Source organism: Bufo gargarizans, chromosome 4, assembly GCF_014858855.1.
Source record: "Bufo gargarizans isolate SCDJY-AF-19 chromosome 4, ASM1485885v1, whole genome shotgun sequence".
NCBI classification, from domain to species: Eukaryota; Metazoa; Chordata; class Amphibia; order Anura; family Bufonidae; genus Bufo; species Bufo gargarizans.
The window spans coordinates 59,542,386-59,561,943 of NC_058083.1; the positions used below are offsets into that span (position 1 = coordinate 59,542,386).

Here is a 19,558-nt window from a genome sequence, read left to right on the forward strand (position 1 = left end):
GAAGAGGAGGTGGCTTCTGGGCTTGTCATTATAATAATGGTGTCCTGGGTGTGACATGACCTGGAGTCACATCTCGGTGACCACTAAAGGAAACTAATAACATAAGCTATGGGTCCCAAATTCCAATAGAAAACAGAGTCACAGGTCTTTGCCGTTTCTTACCTCTTGATGATACTGTGGTATTGACCAGTCCTTGCGCTCCAACTGACACCTTGATATACTCTGGTTCCTCTTGCTTGATTGGCTTGGTGGTCACCTGGCCTGGATATATAACCAAACAATGTGTCACCAGAGACCATGTCACTGTGCCTCTATCAGTCGTTGATATTGATGGGGCCCTGGGCACTGAGAAAAAAAGGCGTGGTGGGATCATACCCATGAAGCTCTCACTGACCTTTAATGGTTTTCCTCAGGAAAGTACCTGTAGGCCTACTATAGTCTGTGCCCGGCCCAACAAAGTGAAAGATAGAAGCACATTTACTGTAGGTCTGTGAAGGTCCTCATTAGAGATGAGCAAATTTAATATTTTGAAACTCTTTTGCGATTCGTTTACTGGTAAAAGGTGAATTGTGTTATGAATTCCGTTACCACGGACCATAACGCAATTCTATGACGGAATGCATAACAGAATGCCTTTAGAGGCATTCCGTTATAATAGAAGTCTATGGGCTGGTAACGGAATCCATAACGCAATTCACCTTTTACCAGTAAACGAATCGCAAAAGAATTTCATAACCGGAAATTCGCTCATCTCTAGTCCTCATTCATTTGGGTCATGGTATAACAGGAAGGATAAGTCAGAGCAACCAGACTTGTTGAATTTTTTTTCTTGAAGACATTTCGCTAGTCATCCAACTGACTTTCTTAATTAGAATAGCTTGTACAAGAAATCTCTGGCATTAAATACTGGTTATTTGTGCTTCAGTCATGGAGGTAAGGTGTTGATTGCATTTGCATGACTGAAGCTATTAGATGTGGTTAAACTGCCTCAGGAGAGGCGTTAGAGCTGCATTGTAGGCGGCAGACAAACAGATCAAACACAGTGGACCATAACATCAGGTTTGCACAGGAACATGTGCAGAACCCTACACTGACTTTCCAGGACTGCTTGGTAACAGTCTGACGCTGGAAACTGTAGTCTTCAAGAAACCTACTAAATATGGACCAGTACCTGCTGTTTGACGCCCACCATCCTCTGGATCACAAACTGGGGGTCATTAGAATCCTACACCACTGGGCTGAAAGATGTCAACCAGTGTAGAGGCTACGGCAAGGGAAATTGAACACCCCAAAGGGGCCCCTAGAACTTGCACATTGCCAGACTGGTCTTTTGTTAAAACTGAGAAAAAAAGAAAAATGGTTGCCAGTGAAGGCGTGAAGCAGGGCAGACAGAAGAACTTGGTTCTTCCATACATGGCTGGGGTATCTGAAAAATGCTTTAAATCCAGTAGCACACTGAGACAGCAACTGGTCCACCCAAGAGACCCAATGTTAAAATACAAAAAGAGCAATATTGTGTATGCAGTCCAGTAGAAGAGACAAGAATTGTACAGCAGCTACACCAACGTACGGCCCAGCACAGAAGAGCCAACACCTGCGGTCAGGACTCATGTACCTACATCTTGAGGACAAAGGACACTTGTTTGACAGCTAGGTGTGCATCTATTTATGTTAAGTTGGAGAAATGAAGCTTGAATACAAGTGGAGGATGAGACATCTACTGTCTGCCACTTACAATGCTGTTCTAACACCTCTCCTAAAGCAGTTTAATCGCACCAAATAGCTTCAGTCATGCAAATGCAATCAACTTCATACCTCTATAACTGAGGCACGGCTTACCAGTATGAGATTTCTAGTAGAAGCCATTGTAATTGAGAAATCCTGTTGGATGACTAGCGAAACGTCTTCAAGGAAAATACAAGCAGAGTTGCTCTGACTGATATCATGTCTTACACTCTAGTCCCATCCAGAGCTGCATTTGTTGGATGCCCTTGGAAGAGGACTAGTTTAGTTTATCGGCAATTCACAAATACTATGTGACCAGAGAGAGCTTGTGCTATCACTTAATAGGCAGTTATCATATAATGACATCACCGACCACAGTAAATGGCCACATCACATGCTGCCTTATAGGAGAGGACTTTTATAAAGAGCTATTTAAAGGGGCATTTTGGGAACAAGAAGTTATCTCCTATTCCACTGAATGGAACAACTGTTAGATCACTGGAATTCTGACTGATGGGCCCCCACCGATCCCGAGAATAAGGGTCTATAGTCCCATTACAGCAATAGTTCCTATGGAGCCCCGCCCGTGGGTTCCTATCGAGCCCCGCCCGTGGGTTCCTATGGAGCCCCGCCCGTGGGTTCCTATCGAGCCCCGCCCGTGGGTTCCTATCGAGCCCCGCCCGTGGGTTCCTATCGAGCCCCGCCCGTGGGTTCCTATCGAGCCCCGCCCGTGGGTTCCTATCGAGCCCCGCCCGTGGGTTCCTATCGAGCCCCGCCCGTGGGTTCCTATCGAGCCCCGCCCGTGGGTTCCTATCGAGCCCCGCCCGTGGGTTCCTATCGAGCCCCGCCCGTGGGTTCCTATCGAGCTCCGCCCGTGGGTTCCTATCGAGCTCCGCCCGTGGGTTCCTATCGAGCCCCGCCCGTGGGTTCCTATCGAGCTCCGCCCGTGGGTTCCTATGGAGCTCCGCCCGTGGGTTCCTATGGAGCTCCGCCCGTGGGTTCCTATGGAGCTCCGCCCGTGGGTTCCTATGGAGCTCCGCCCGTGGGTTCCTATGGAGCTCCGCCCGTGGGTACCTATGGAGCTCTGCCCGTGGGTACCTATGGAGCTCTGCCCGTGGGTACCTATGGAGCTCTGCCCGTGAGTACCTATGGAGCTCTGCCCGTGGGTACCTGTGGAGCTCACAGACAGGGCTCAATAGGAACTACTTCCCCAATCTCAGCACGGTAAAGCTGTCCGGATCCTGGGCGCGCAGCGCTCCCGAAGAAAAACCTCTTGGATGCAATGGTCACAACTCACCATGGCATCTGAGGGGTTAAATGTCTAATTGGATTTATCTCGGATCACAAACCTCAGCCTTCGATGTCTATTTAAAAACAGCAGAAACCCGGCGGCTATGGCTCCCGCTCAGCTACCGAGTGTGAGCCATTGCTGAATGCTGGATATGTAAGGAGGAGGTGCAGAAGGGGTTACAGCGACTCCTACTTGATGCTGCACTTCCGATGCTCTGGAGACATCTCACCTCTAGATGTGGCTCCTGCACCGTCTGACCCGGGGCCCCCCACTGGCACCTTCATGTAGTCCAGGTCTTCATATTTCATTAGCTGGGATGAAGGCCGTCCTGTAACAGAAGAGTTTGTACCACGGTGACCCTCAATAATCCAAAATGATAGAGGTGTAGCAGCCTCCTGACATTGAGGCAATAACTCTGCTCTCTGACCAGAATGGAAACAGTAACATCATGTCTAAAAAACTGTAGTCACCTCTAGAGCTGCAGTGCTTGTGTCCTGTTATGTCTCAGGTATCATGATCTTATATCCTCCAGGGGGTGATAGAGATAGGGAGATTAGACTGTGAGCTCCTGGGGACAGGGATGATGGGAGTGATACAATGTGTGCGAGATAGGGAGATTAGATTGTGAGCTCCTGGGGACAGGGATGATGGGAGTCGGATTTTTCAGCCTATCAGCTCCCCATACTGCAGCTGTAGTGGGCCCGCATTAGAACAGATGGACGGCAGGACGTTATTTACGAGGAGTTTTCTTACTGTAAATGTCACCTGATCTCACCTGTAGGGGTCGCCGTGGTGCCGTTGGACCCGTGGCCTCCCACCGACACCTTGACATAATCCACCTTCTCTTGTTTGATCGCTTGCGATGACAACCGTCCTACAAAGAGGATCAAACACAACAAAGCTTGAAAATTACACAGTCTTCAACTCTAGTCACACCCAGAGCTGCAGCCACTGCTGATTTACTGTTCTTTCTCAGAAAGCAGGACATTATGGATCAGTTTTCTCCTGCTATGTCAGAACATGATCTCCTGTACAGCACTGAGGATACCAGTACTGATAATGCACCATGTGTCACCTGCAGTCCTATGTAACACCACAGATAACGCAGTGATAGGTCTCCGAGTACAGATAATGTAGTAGATGTCACCTGCAGTCCTATGTAACACCACAGATAACACACTGATAACTCTGCGAGTACAGATAGTGTAGTAGATGTTACCTGCAGTCCTATGTAAGACCACTGATAATGCAGTGATAACCTCCTGCAGTTCTATGTAATGGTGGATTTAAACATGCTGATAATCAGGCAGATTATCTGGGATGAACGTTCCTGCGAACACTTGTTACCAACAATCTGCCCGTCTAATGGCGCAGACGAAACCGCCGTTCCGTGCAGGCGAGTAAATGATCCTTTCTGGGCAGCAGATCGCGCTGTGTAATCAACCCTTTGCTGCCCAGAAACAATGCAGCGACATACTGTGGAGGTACAGCACTTCACCTCCACTGAACGAGCAGCCGACTGTAGGGAAGGAAACAACACAGGTAACACCTGAGAAGTATAGATAATGCAGTAGGCATCACCTGCAGTCCCGTGTAACATCACAGGAAACACATGAGGAGTAGAGATAATGCAGTAGGCATCACCTGCAGTCCCGTGTAACATCACAGTAAACACACGAGGAGTATAGCTAATGCAGTAGGCATCACCTGCAGTCCCATGTAACATCACAGGAAACACACGAGGAGTATAGATAATGCAGTAGGCATCACCTGCAGTCCCGTGTAACATCACAGTAAACACACGAGGAGTATAGCTAATGCAGTAGGCATCACCTGCAGTCCCATGTAACATCACAGGAAACACACGAGGAGTATAGATAATGCAGTAGGCATCACCTGCAGTCCCGTGTAACATCACAGTAAACACACGAGGAGTATAGCTAATGCAGTAGGCATCACCTGCAGTCCCATGTAACATCACAGGAAACACATGAGGAGTATAGATAATGCAGTAGGCATCACCTGCAGTCCCGTGTAACATCACAGTAAACACACGAGGAGTATAGCTAATGCAGTAGGCATCACCTGCAGTCCCATGTAACATCACAGGAAACACACGAGGAGTATAGATAATGCAGTAGGCTAGGGCTCAACAAATCCCAGGTCGCCATGTCGATCAGGACTTTGGTCCTGGCGCTTGGGTATTTGTCAGCCCGTTTTCAAAGGTGCCCGGGGGCGACGGGTGCGGAGCGCCAGAGGGGGGCCCCGTTCTGTCCGGAGGCAGCAGGAGTGGAGATAAGCGCCTCCATTGTGGAAGCGCTCATCTCCATATTCATCTGAATCGCCGTCCTCAGGACAGCGATACAGATGAACGGTGCGGAGGGGCAGGGGAGAGGCGTCTCCCTTGCCCGTTCCTCTGATAGGCTACAGACCTAGTGCCGGCAGCCTATCAGAGGTCGGTGCAGGCGGCGCGATGACGTCATTGCGCCGCCCGAGCCGTACAGAGCGGGACCCAGGTCGGAAGAGGCCTGCATCGCATCGCTGACAGCAGCATAAGGTGAGTATATGTGTTTATTGTTTTTATTATTTATAGTAAACTGTGGCAAGAAAGGGGGGTGGGGCCCTATATACTGGCAGATTATGGGGGGCACTATGGGGGCCCTATATACTGGCACAACATGGAGGGGCACTATGGAGAAGAGGGGAAGCACTATGGGGGCCCTATATACTGGCACAATATGGAGGGGCACTATGGAGAAGAGGGGAAGCACTATGGGGGCCCTATATACTGGCACAACATGGCGGGGCACTATGGAGAAGAGGGGAAGCACTATGGGGGCCCTATATACTGGCAGATTATGGGGGCACTATGGGGGCCCTATATACTGGCACAACATGGCGGGGCACTATGGAGAAGAGGGGAAGCACTATGGGGGCCCTATATATTGGCACATTATGGGGGGCACTATGGAGAAGAGGGGAAGCACTATGGGGGCCCTATATACTGGCACAACATGGAGGGGCACTATGGAGAAGAGGGGAAGCACTATGGGGGCCCTATATACTGGCACAACATGGCGGGGCACTATGGAGAAGAGGGGAAGCACTATGGGGGCCCTATATACTGGCACTACATGGCGGGGCACTATGGAGAAGAGGGGAAGCACTATGGGGGCCCTATATACTGGCACAATATGGAGGGGCACTATGGAGAAGAGGGGAAGCAGTATGGGGGCCCTATATACTGGCACAACATGGCGGGGCACTATGGAGAAGAGGGGAAGCACTATGGGGGCACTATATACTGGCACATTATGGGGGGCACTATGGAGAAGAGGGGAAGCACTATGGGGGCCCTAAATACTGGCACAACATGGGGGGCACTATGGAGAAGAGGGGAAGCACTATGTGGGCCCTATGTACTGGCACTACATGGGGGGCACTATGGAGAAGAGGGGAAGCACTATGGGGGCCCTATATACTGGCACAACATGGGGGGCACTATGGAGAAGAGGGGAAGGAGCACTATGGGGGCCCTATATACTGGCACAACATGGGGGGCACTATGGAGAAGAGGGGAAGCACTATGTGGGCCCTATGTACTGGCACAACATGGGGAGCACTATGGAGAAGAGGGGAAGCACTATGGGGGCCCTAAATACTGGCACAACATGGGGGGCACTATGGAGAAGAGGGGAAGCACTATGTGGGCCCTATGTACTGGCACAACATGGGGGGCACTATGGAGAAGAGGGGAAGGAGCACTATGGGGGCCCTATATACTGGCACAACATGGGGGGCACTATGGAGAAGAGGGGAAGCACTATGGGGGCCCTATATACTGGCACAACATGGGGGGCACTATGAGGAAGAGGGGAAGGAGCACTATGGGGGCCCTATATACTGGCACATTATGAGGGGGCACTATGGAGAAGAGAGGAAGGAGCACTATGGGGGCCCTATATACTGGCACATTATGAGGGGGCACTATGGAGAAGAGAGGAAGGAGCACTATGGGGGCCCTATATACTGGCATGCATTATTGGGGGGCTCTATGGAGAAGTGTGTGTGTGTGTGTGTGGGGGGGGGGCACTATGGGGGCATCTACTGGGGGCTTTATGACGCGGCTCCGCCTGGCTCCTAACTTTCTAGCTGGCTCCTAGATTCCAAGGAAATTTGTCAAGCCCTGCAGTAGGCATCACCTGCAGTCCTATGTAAGCCATATACTGTATATAACACACTGTGAGGTGTGGACTCTGTACTATTACATGGGTCAGGTATGTGATTGTGTGTGAGGATGTTCAGCAGTGCAGTCATGAAGAGGTTAACACAGGAGCCGCAGTCCTTGGCTGGATATACCGTTAATAATACCCTTTTGTGCGGTGCTCTCTGATGGGCGTCTCTGGGCCGATGTCACCGTCTATAAACAGATGGGCAGACACAGAATGGCGTCCCAGAGGAGTCCGCTCCCCTGCCCTCCCCAGTGTTCTCCGGGCTCAGCTGCCGGGGCGCCGCCGTAAATATGGCGGTCCAGCGGGACCTCCCACTCACGGTATATAAAGACCTGGGATAACAGGTGTCAGGCAGACCCCTGAGGCAGCGGCGTAAAATAGCCGCGCTGCAGAGCGGGTGACACCTCCGAGACGCCGGGTGCCGAGAGAATATCCGCAGCACATTACACTAAATGTAACCTGATGCACAATGTCTGGTAAATCAATAAACTACACGGTGGAAAATGGCTTATAATATAATATATAACATATCATGTAACATGAAATAAGGTAAAATACCAAAATATCAGGCAAATTAATAAACAACATAATGTAAAACAATGGATAATAGTGTATACTGTAACACGATATAAAGTGCAATACACTGCATTATAATATATACCGTAACATGAGGACATACAGTATATACTGCTACTTAATGTCACCTTCTAGATGGAAGGGATCTGCTAAACCCGGCGCGGCCTTGTAGCTTCCACTAAAGGTCCTTTTATGGACTGATGATCGGCCGATTATCGGGGATCTGTAGGACCAGCGCTTATTCCGCTGTGCCGCCTGCTCTCCATTACTGGTACAATAACATGGAGGTTCACAGAACAGAGTCCAGACCCGATATCTGGGTGTGCGCCCATTATTTCTCCAGCCCTTAACAGAAGAGATTACATTTTGTAAGTTTTAGGTCTTCTGCTATTTTTATCCCATTAGTCTCTTTTTTGTATTTTGAAGCACTGCACCTTTTTGTATTAAAGGGCATCTGTCAGCAGTTCTGTCCCTATGACACTGGCTGACCTGTTACATGTGCACTTGGCAGCTGAAGGCGTCTGTGTTGGTCCCGTGTCCATATGTGCTCGCAGTGCTGAGAAAGATTATGTTTTACTATATGCAAATGAGCATCTAGGAGCAACGGGGGCGTTACCATTACACCTAGAGGCTCTGCACTCTCTGCAACTGCTGCGCCCTCTGTACTATGATTGACAGGACCAGGCAGTGAAACATCATCACACCCGGTTCTGTCAAAGTGAAGAGGACACAGCAGTTGCAGAGAGAGCAGAGCCTCTAGGCCAGTAATGGTGAACCATTTAGAGACCAAGTGCCCAAACTGCAACCAAATACCCACTTATTTATCGCAAAGTGCCAACACGGCAATTTAACCTGAATACCAATATAGTATACCATCCATGTACTCTATCATTTAGCTATAATAGCTTAATAGCCTACATTCAGTGCGCTGCCCGTGCTGTTCATAGTGCGTCCTATGCTGATGAATGGCAGGAAAAGTCTAAAGCATATTGGTACGCCATAGACTTTTTCCAAGGCGCGGGTGCCCACAGAGAGGGCTCTGAGTGCCGCCTCTGGCACCCGTGCCATAGGTTCGCCATCACTGCTCTAGGTGTAATGGTGACGCCCCCGTTGCTCCTAGAGGCTCATTTGCATACAATAAAACATGATCTTTCTCAGCAATGCGGGCACATATGGACATGGGGCCAACACAGATGTCTTCAGCTGCCAAGTGCACATGTAACAGGTCAGCCAGTGTCATAGGAACAAAACTGCTGACAGATGCCCTGAAATTTAAATGCTTAGTCCTTGTATGCTCTAATAATCCACGGCCTTTCGGAGAGCCTAGTTTGATGCCTCGGAGCAGTGTGCGCCCGTGTGCAGTTCTGGGTTATCTGCGTGGTTCCTGACAGCGAGACCTCACATTTGGCTGCCTGATGGACAGTCGGCTACAAACTGCGCCATAAAAATACTATGGTGCCAGCTTAAAAAGTGTTTCCAGGATTTTTATACTGATGACCTGTTCTCTGGATTGATCACCAGTCTCTGATCGGTGGGGGTCCGACATCTGTGACCCCGACTGATCAGGTGTTTGAGAAGGCAGCGGAACACCTGCGAGCGCCGCAGCCTTCTCCCCGCTCACCAAGCACAGCGCCGTACATTGCATAGTGGCTGTTCTTGGTATCGCGCTCAGCCCCATTCACTTCTATGGGGCCGAGCTGCTCCTAGGCCGCGTGACCAATGAACGCGATGTCACAGGCCTAGCAAAAGCCTGAGAGAAGGCCGCGGTGCTCACAGGAACGCTGAACGGCGAGGGTCCCGAGTGTTGGAGACTGATGACCTATCATGAGAATAGCAGCGAAACATTATATGTAGAGCAGCACTTCTGTACCTTCTAGACTCGATTCAGGAGATATGCATCAGCCAGTCTGGGGCCCCCGATCCACAGCAGCCGCCAACAGACATTCAGTCCATCGATGACGGCGGCGTTATTCTCCATCCAGTCTTTATTGTTAGTTAATCCATGAAATACGTACAAAAACCACCCATAAAAACAGCAACGTTTCGACTACGATGTGGTCTTTATCGAGCTCGGTATACAGCGCTTACTCTAAACATTTATACCGTATTAGTCACCCCCTCTACTTCACACTTCACCTATTACAATGGACATCTGTCAAACCTGCACCCCCCACTTGGAAACCTACATATGGGGTCATATCTGCAGGTAATCAACAGACCTGTGCGCCTGTATTCAATTAGCAAGGTACCTTCTCCATCAATGAGCATCTCGCCTCCTATCTCCACACACTGCTTGGCGTCGCCAATCGCTGCCTGCGCATGCCTCGGCGGCAGCACACTGCTTGGCGTCTCCAATCACTGACTGCGCATGCCTCGGCGGCAGCACACTGCTTGGCGTCTCCAATCACTGACTGCGCATGCCTCAGCGGCAGCACACGGCTTGGCGCCTCCAATCACTGACTGCGCATGCCTCGGCGGCAGCACACGGCTTGGCGTCTCCAATCACTGACTACGCATGCCTTGGCAGCAGCACACTGCTTGGCGCCTCCAATCACTGACTGCGCATGCCTCGGCAGCAGCACACTGCTTGGCGTCTCCAATCACTGACTGCGCATGCCTCGGCAGCAGCACACTGCTTGGCGCCTCCAATCACTGACTGCGCATGCCTCGGCAGCAGCACACTGCTTGGCGTCTCCAAATCACTGACTGCGCATTGGCGCCTCTAATCACTGACTGCGCATGCCTCGGCAGCAGCACACTGCTTGGCGCCTCCAAATCACTGACTGCGCATTGGCACCTCCAATCACTGACTGCGCATGCCTTGGCAGCAGCACACTGCTTGGCGTCTCCAATCACTGACTACGCATGCCTTGGCAGCAGCACACTGCTTGGCGTCTCCAATCACTGACTGCGCATTGGCACCTCCAATCACCGACTGCGCATGCCTTGGCAGCAGCACACTGCTTGGCGTCTCCAATCACTGACTACGCATGCCTTGGCAGCAGCACACTGCTTGGCGTCTCCAATCACTGACTGCGCATGCCTCGGCGGCAGCACACGGCTTGGCGTCTCCAATCACTGACTACGCATGCCTTGGCAGCAGCACACTGCTTGGCGCCTCCAATCACTGACTGCGCATGCCTCGGCAGCAGCACACTGCTTGGCGTCTCCAATCACTGACTGCGCATGCCTCGGCAGCAGCACACTGCTTGGCGCCTCCAATCACTGACTGCGCATGCCTCGTCAGCAGCACACTGCTTGGCGCCTCCAATCACTGACTGCGCATGCCTCGGCAGCAGCACACTGCTTGGCACCTCCAATCACTGACTGCGCATGCCTCGGCAGCAGCACACTGCTTGGCGTCTCCAATCACTGACTGCGCATGCCTCGGCAGCAGCACACTGCTTGGCGTCTCCAATCACTGACTGCGCATGTCTCGGCAGCAGCACACTGCTTGGCGTCTTCAATCACTGACTGCGCATGTCTTGGCAGCAGCACACTGCTTGGCGTCTCCAATCACTGACTGCGCATGCCTCGGCAGCAGCACACTGCTTGGCGTCTCCAATCACTGACTGCGCATGCCTCGGCAGCAGCACACTGCTTGGCGCCTCCAATCACTGACTGCGCATGCCTTGGCAGCAGCACACTGCTTGGCGCCTCCAATCACTGACTGCGCATGCCTCGGCAGCAGCACACTGCTTGGCGCCTCCAATCACTGACTGCGCATGCCTCGGCAGCAGCACACTGCTTGGCGTCTCCAATCACTGACTGCGCATGCCTCGGCAGCAGCACACTGCTTGGCGTCTCCAATCACTGACTGCGCATGCCTCGGCAGCAGCACACTGCTTGGCGCCTCCAATCACTGACTGCGCATGCCTCGGCAGCAGCACACTGCTTGGCGTCTCCAATCACCGACTGCGCATGCCTCGGCAGCAGCACACTGCTTGGCGTCTCCAATCACTGACTGCGCATGCCTCGGCAGCAGCACACTGCTTGGCGCCTCCAATCACTGACTGCGCATGCCTCGGCAGCAGCACACTGCTTGGCGTCTCCAATCACTGACTGCGCATGCCTCGGCGGCAGCACACTGCTTGGCGTCTCCAATCACTGACTGCGCATGTTTCTGCGTCATCTCTGCTGCTCACATCGTCATATTGGAACATTCACACGACCGTATTATTTTATCCGCATCCGATCTGCATCCATTCCGCATTTTGCGGAATAGATGCGGATCCATTCATTTCTATGGGTGAATAAAATGTGCGGACAACGTTCAGTATGTTGTCCGCATCCGTGTTTCCGCATTTCTAGTCCGCAAAAATATGAAGCTTGTCCTACTATTGGTTTCCGTATGTAATTTGTTTTTTGTGGATCCGTTTCCATATTTTTGAAGGCCTTAATTCTTTATTTTTCTCTATCTTTTTTTTCCTTCCATTGTTTGCAGACCGTAAAAAACGGCAGACATACGGAACACAAACGGAAGTCATTTGTCCGCAAAATGCGGACACGGTTCCGTTACTTGCGGACCGCAAAACGGAAAGGATTACACACGGACGTGTGAGTGTACCCTAACCCCTCCCACTCGCTTTCTTACCAGTCTTCATTCAGGTCCGATCGACCGCTCTGCGAAACCTCCAAACACAATTCAGAGCGTATCGCCGCTCCCTGTTCCTCCCCTTGGTCACGTGACTCCGCCCGAGTCACATGATCGGATCCTTCGCTATCCACTGTCTACACCAGCCTGTCTCCACACTTTCAGGCGTCATGGCACCCGACGTCAAACACAACATCGGAGCATATAATCGCGCCATATACTCTGCAAATAAACAAATCGCGATCTTCGTGCCTGTCTATAGAACTCTTATAGGAATGGTCAAATCATACATGTCAGACCGCCAGCAGCACATGGCCATACAAGCGAGATGCTCGATGTTGTTCACCATTAACCCCTGCAGGGGAAAAAAAGGGGGAAACAATAAGAAAAACTAAAAATCAATAAAAGGTCAAATCTCTGATCATCCGAGACCGCCCGCCTGACTCCTCGGTAATGAGTCCACCCTTTTACGTGGACGATTACTGCCATATTCTAACAGATTGTTTCCGTCAGTCGGATCCAGCACAGGATTCTCTCCATACGTGTCGTTTGGTACACCGGCTCGTCCTCTACAGCAGCCATATAAATATTTGCATATGTCGGGGCCATATTGGACCCCATCGCGGCACCCCGCGACTGTACGCATATCATGGATTAACTAACAATAAAGAATCAATGGAGAATAATACTGCCGTCATCGATGAACAATGAGAAAAGGTCATCAGTATGAAAATCTCAGAAAACCCCTTTAAGGGACCATGAACACCAGTCCTTAAGCAGTAATGTCCCAGGTGTGTAGTGGGTTATTATTAATATCACAGCTGTCCAGTCTCCAGGGGTTCACTAATAATGTCCCTGGTGCCCAATGGGCTACCAGTAACACCCGTGGTGCCCAGCGGCTTAATTATAATAAAGATATCTGATCGACTAATAGTTGTCTATATCCTGGATATGTCTTCTGTGCAGTACGTTGGACATATTCTTGGGGATCTGAAGGATAATTTTTGAACTAGGACCCTCCCAGTACTCCCCAGATAGGGACCTCATCACATGGAAATGGCGGTTTCTGAAAGCCCCAAGAGCAGACAACTTTCCATTTCATCTTCTTCCCAGAAAAAGGGACCTGTAAACTTTTAGTTGTTGGTGAGCAATTCTCATAAATCAGACTCTCAGACACTGAAACGTCAGTTAAATAAATCTGCCCCTACTGACACCGTCACCCCTTCATTCTTAGAATTCTGGTGGACACCACTTGTAAGAAGCTACAGCTGCCCAGAAAAGTCTGCCCCCCCGAGCGGCTGCCTGCACTCTTCCCTTAATGAACCCTGATGTACTGCTCTGTCCAATCATAGAGAGAACTGTGCATCCATACAGCAGGGAATGTGTCCCCCCAGGCAGCCTGCCTGCACTCTTCCCTTAATGAACGCTGATGTACTGCTCTGTCCAATCATAGAGAGAACTGTGCATCCATACAGCAGGGAATGTGTCCCCCCAGGCAGCCTGCCTGCACTCTTCCCTTAATGAACCCTGATGTATTGCTCTGTCCAGTCATAGAGAGAACTGTGCATCCATACAGCAGGGAATGTGTCCCCCCAGGCAGCCTGCCTGCACTCTTCCCTTAATGAACGCTGATGTACTGCTCTGTCCAATCATAGAGAGAACTGTGCATCCATACAGCAGGGAATGTGTCCCCCCAGGCAGCCTGCCTGCACTCTTCCCTTAATGAACCCTGATGTATTGCTCTGTCCAGTCATAGAGAGAACTGTGCATCCATACAGCAGGGAATGTGTCCCCCCAGGCAGCCTGCCTGCACTCTTCCCTTAATGAACGCTGATGTACTGCTCTGTCCAATCATAGAGAGAACTGTGCATCTATACAGCAGGGAATGTGTCCCCCCAGGCAGCCTGCCTGCACTCTACCCTTAATGAACCCTGATGTATTGCTCTGTCCAATCATAGAGAGAACTGTGCATCCATACAGCAGGGAATGTGTCCCCCCAGGCAGCCTGCCTGCACTCTTCCCTTAATGAACCCTGATGTACTGCTCTGTCCAGTCATAGAGAGAACTGTGCATCCATACAGCAGGGAATGTGTCCCCCCAGGCAGCCTGCCTGCACTCTTCCCTTAATGAACCCTGATGTATTGCTCTGTCCAGTCATAGAGAGAACTGTGCATCCATACAGCAGGGAATGTGTCCCCCCAGGCAGCCTGCCTGCACTCTTCCCTTAATGAACCCTGATGTACTGCTCTGTCCAGTCATAGAGAGAACTGTGCATCCATACAGCAGGGAATGTGTCCCCCCAGGCAGCCTGCCTGCACTCTTCCCTTAGTGAACACTGATGTACTGCTCTGTCCAATCATAGAGAGAACTGTGCATCCATACAGCAGGGTCCCCCCAGGCAGCCTGCCTGCCCTCTTCCCTTAGTGAACCCTGATGTACTGCTCTGTCCAATCATAGAGAGAACTGTGCATCCATACAGCAGGGAATGTGTCCCCCCAGGCAGCCTGCCTGCACTCTTCCCTTAATGAACCCTGATGTACTGCTCTGTCCAGTCATAGAGAGAACTGTGCATCCATACAGCAGGGAATGTGTCCCCCCAGGCAGCCTGCCTGCACTCTTCCCTTAATGAACCCTGATGTATTGCTCTGTCCAGTCATAGAGAGAACTGTGCATCCATACAGCAGGGAATGTGTCCCCCCAGGCAGCCTGCCTGCACTCTTCCCTTAATGAACCCTGATGTACTGCTCTGTCCAGTCATAGAGAGAACTGTGCATCCATACAGCAGGGAATGTGTCCCCCCAGGCAGCCTGCCTGCACTCTTCCCTTAATGAACGCTGATGTACTGCTCTGTCCAATCATAGAGAGAACTGTGCATCTATACAGCAGGGAATGTGTCCCCCCAGGCAGCCTGCCTGCACTCTTCCCTTAATGAACGCTGATGTACTGCTCTGTCCAATCATAGAGAGAACTGTGCATCCATACAGCAGGGTCCCCCCAGGCAGCCTGCCTGCACTCTTCCCTTAGTGAACGCTAATGTATTGATGTACTGCTCTGTCCAATCATAGAGAGAACTGTGCATCCATACAGCAGGAAATGTGTCCCCCCAGGCAGCCTGCCTGCACTCTTCCCTTAATGAACCCTGATGTACTGCTCTGTCCAATCATAGAGAGAACTGTGCATCCATACAGCAGGGTCCCCCCAGGCAGCCTGCCTGCACTCTTCCCTTAGTGAACCCTGATGTACTGCTCTGTCCAATCATAGAGAGAACTGTGCATCCATACAGCAGGGAATGTGTCCCCCCAGGCAGCCTGCCTGCACGCTTCCCTTAATGAACGCTGATGTACTGCTCTGTCCAGTCATAGAGAGCACTGTGCATCCATACAGCAGGGAATGTGTCCCCCCAGGCAGCCTGCCTGCACTCTTCCCTTAATGAACCCTGATGTACTGCTCTGTCCAGTCATAGAGAGAACTGTGCATCCATACAGCAGGGAATGTGTCCCCCCAGGCAGCCTGCCTGCACTCTTCCCTTAATGAACCCTGATGTACTGCTCTGTCCAGTCATAGAGAGAACTGTGCATCCATACAGCAGGGAATGTGTCCCCCCAGGCAGCCTGCCTGCACTCTTCCCTTAATGAACCCTGATGTACTGCTCTGTCCAGTCATAGAGAGCACTGTGCATCCATACAGTTACCGCTGCTCAGTCCTATCACATCCCTGCACTCATCTCTATGTTCTATGCAGCAAAGACACAAGAATATGAATCATTATCCAGCCGGGGAGTCTGGAAAGGTAAGTAACCCCCAGACCCAAGGTATCCAATATTAACCCTTCCACCAGGGATCCTTACATTAACACCTTCACTGCTCTAGGCCACCAGGGATACTGGAATCAACCCCATCACTGTCCTAAGCAAACATATTTAATGATATTAACTCCTTCACTGCCTAAGACCACAAGGGATACTGGAATTAACCTCTTAACTGTCCTAGACCACCTGGCAAACAAACATTAACCCCTGCACTAGCCAACCACAGATGTAGGCAATAACCTTCACTGCGCTAGACCTGGACGGTCCTGGACATCTGGCTTCTGATTATTAGGACGCTGTGGATTATTACTTATTTGAAGCAGTTCTGTATTGCACCTCTTACAGAGAACAGCGCCCAGGTCCTTGCTGCTCACCGGCTACACAGGATGGAAGAACATTAGTATTGGCAGAGCATAAATCCACAACATCACATCAGAAAACAAACAAAAAGCGGAATACCCCCATCATCATCACTCACTGTGTGCGGGAATGGGGCGGCTCTCGGCAGCATCCGCCGGGTGAAGCTCCTCCTCATCGTTCTGCAGTGAGAAGACGGAGGTGAGGATCGGCTCAGCTGTGTACAGAGGAGACAGAGCGTTACGTCCGGCTCGTGCAGGATCGGCAGATGGTTTATAGAATGGCTCTTTAATATGACATTAAAAGGAACGCGTCGCCTATATTTTTTTTACTACTTAAAATCAGATACGGACTCGCGTTCTATTTTCTGATCACAGAGTTTTTTTCATTCTATTTTCTGTATGCGATTATGGGGGGCGGCCATCTTGCATGAATTACTATTAAAGGGGTTGTGCCACTAATATCAATGAATCCCCCCAAACAGATATCACTGTTATATCACTTTCGCCAAATACCACCATTTATAAAAACTGTCTCATGCTACAGTTATGAGATCACCACTGCGTCCTGTAATGGAGCCTGGGAATGTAGGATGCACAAGTACAAGGGGCGTGGTTAGTGTCACATGACCAGCTCACTGCCCTAAGGCATGATGGGGCAGGAGACACATGACCAAGCAGGAAGTAGGATTCAAGCATGGGGGCCAAGAGAAAACGGCAAAGGATGTACATTTATATGGAAAACAATCCAAGGAGGAATGGGGGATAAAGTAACTGATGAAAATAAACTTTAGAGTGAAAAGTAGTTTATGGCACAACCCCTTTAACAGCACTTAGAGATATGCTTTACATGGGTACAATAGACAGGAGATACAGGAGATGTTCGCTGGTGTCTATGAGTGTTGTGGACAAGTCATTGTGCAGCAAAGGGGAGTAGATAAGCTGGGATATCATCTACTGTGCATGGGGGACCCTGTGTTATCCATGTACGCTGGTGCTATCTGTCATTGTAATCCTGCCTGTGATGATAAGTACACAACTGCTAAAAAAAGGAGATGTCAGCAAATTATTCTGATTAGTGGTCAAAGTGAAACTGCTAGACTTCAGGGCCATGGAAAATGTATTTAACAAACTTCATTTAAACAATTGGTCATTTATGGATGGCACGTTCCCTTGAGGAGGACAACACGAGGGCAGAGAAATTAATAGAAATACTGTTCAGACAAGAGCCGGTCCCCTCCATGTTAGAAAATGAACAGTGCACCCCGCCATCGCAATCTGTAGGATGAATGATTTCCAACACAGATGCTCCGCTATGTTAGAACAGTGCAATCCTCCCCTTAAAGGGCACCTGTCAGCAGATTTGTACCTATTGTCTAATATCTTCTATATAAAAAGAATCTCCATATAAAAGAGAGGATCAAAAGAAAAATATAAAAAAAAATGATATGATCCTTCAGGCGGACATAATCGCCTCTAAGTTCTTTTATCGAGTATCTTAATTTGATTTGTGCAAGCAGTGACTAAAATGACAATGGTCGATGCAAAACTATATATGTCATTTATTATACACAATACAAACCAGGAATATAAAATCAATACGATTGCAAAGACAAACAATGAAGCTGTAAAATAATACCCAAAATAGGCCACACGGTGGTGCTGACACACCACTACACCACCAGCACAGTATTAAAATTACTTATGACAAAATGCCAATATGACACTAGGAATAATGACAACGCTCCCATTGCTCCTAGAGGCTCATTAGACACCTTCCAGTACACAGTAGTAATGGCCAGATATGTGCCCCCTCACAGTAGTAATGGCCAGATATGTGCCCCCTCACAGTAGTAATGGCCAGATATGTGCCCCCTCACAGTAGTAATGGTCAGATATGTGCCCCCTCACAGTAGTAATGGCCAGATATGTGCCCCCTCACAGTAGTAATGGCCAGATATGTGCCCCCTCACAGTAGTAATGGCCAGATATGTGCCCCCTCACAGTAGTAATGGCCAGATATGTGCCCCCTCACAGTAGTAATGGTCAGATATGTGCCCCCTCACAGTAGTAATGGCCAGATATGTGCCCCCTCACAGTAGTAATGGCCAGATATGTGCCCCCTCACAGTAGCTACGGCCAGATATGTGCCCCCTCACAGTAGTTACGGCCAGATATGTGCCCCCTCACAGTAGTAATGGCCAGATATGTGCCCCCTCACAGTAGTAATGGCCAGATATGTGCCCCCTCACAGTAGCTACGGCCAGATATGTGCCCCTCACAGTAGTTATGGCCAGATATGTGCCCCCTCACAGTAGCAATGGCCAGATATGTGCCCCCTCACAGTAGCAATGGCCAGATATGTGCCCCCTCACAGTAGCAATGGCCAGATATGTGCCCCCTCACAGTAGCTACGGCCAGATATGTGCCCCCTCACAGTAGCTACGGCCAGATATGTGCCCCCTCACAGTAGCTACGGCCAGATATGTGCCCCTCACAGTAGTTATGGCCAGATATGTGCCCCCTCACAGTAGTAATGGCCAGATATGTGCCCCCTCACAGTAGTAATGGCCAGATATGTGCCCCCTCACAGTAGTAATGGCCAGATATGTGCCCCCTCACAGTAGTAATGGTCAGATATGTGCCCCCTCACAGTAGTAATGGCCAGATATGTGCCCCCTCACAGTAGCTACGGCCAGATATGTGCCCCCTCACAGTAGTAATGGCCAGATAAGTGCCCCCTCACAGTAGCCACGGCCAGATATGTGCCCCCTCACAATAGCCACGGCCAGATATGTGCCCCCTCACAGTAGCCATGGCCAGATATGTGCCCCCTCACAGTAGTTATGGCCAGATATGTGCCCCCTCACAGTAGTCACGGCCAGATATGTGCCCCCTCACAGTAGCCATGGCCAGATATGTGCCCCCTCACAGTAGTTATGGCCAGATATGTGCCCCCTCACAGTAGCCACGGCC

At 50.4% G+C, this 19,558-nt stretch overlaps 1 protein-coding gene across 5 annotated transcripts in view; it reads right to left on the bottom strand.

Annotated features, from left to right (window-relative positions):
* LOC122933831 (zinc finger protein 595-like) overlaps positions 1-19,558 on the bottom strand; it is a 58,558-nt gene that overhangs the window by 15,364 nt on the left and 23,636 nt on the right. For all 5 annotated transcript variants that reach the window (XM_044288894.1, XM_044288895.1, XM_044288891.1 and 2 more), the window contains exons 7-10: positions 16,705-16,800; positions 3,792-3,890; positions 3,246-3,344; positions 163-261 (exon numbers count right to left, since the gene is read on the bottom strand). In XM_044288894.1, coding sequence (XP_044144829.1) covers positions 163-261; positions 3,246-3,344; positions 3,792-3,890; positions 16,705-16,800 — 393 coding nt within the window. The remainder of the gene's footprint in view (positions 1-162; positions 262-3,245; positions 3,345-3,791; positions 3,891-16,704; positions 16,801-19,558) is intronic.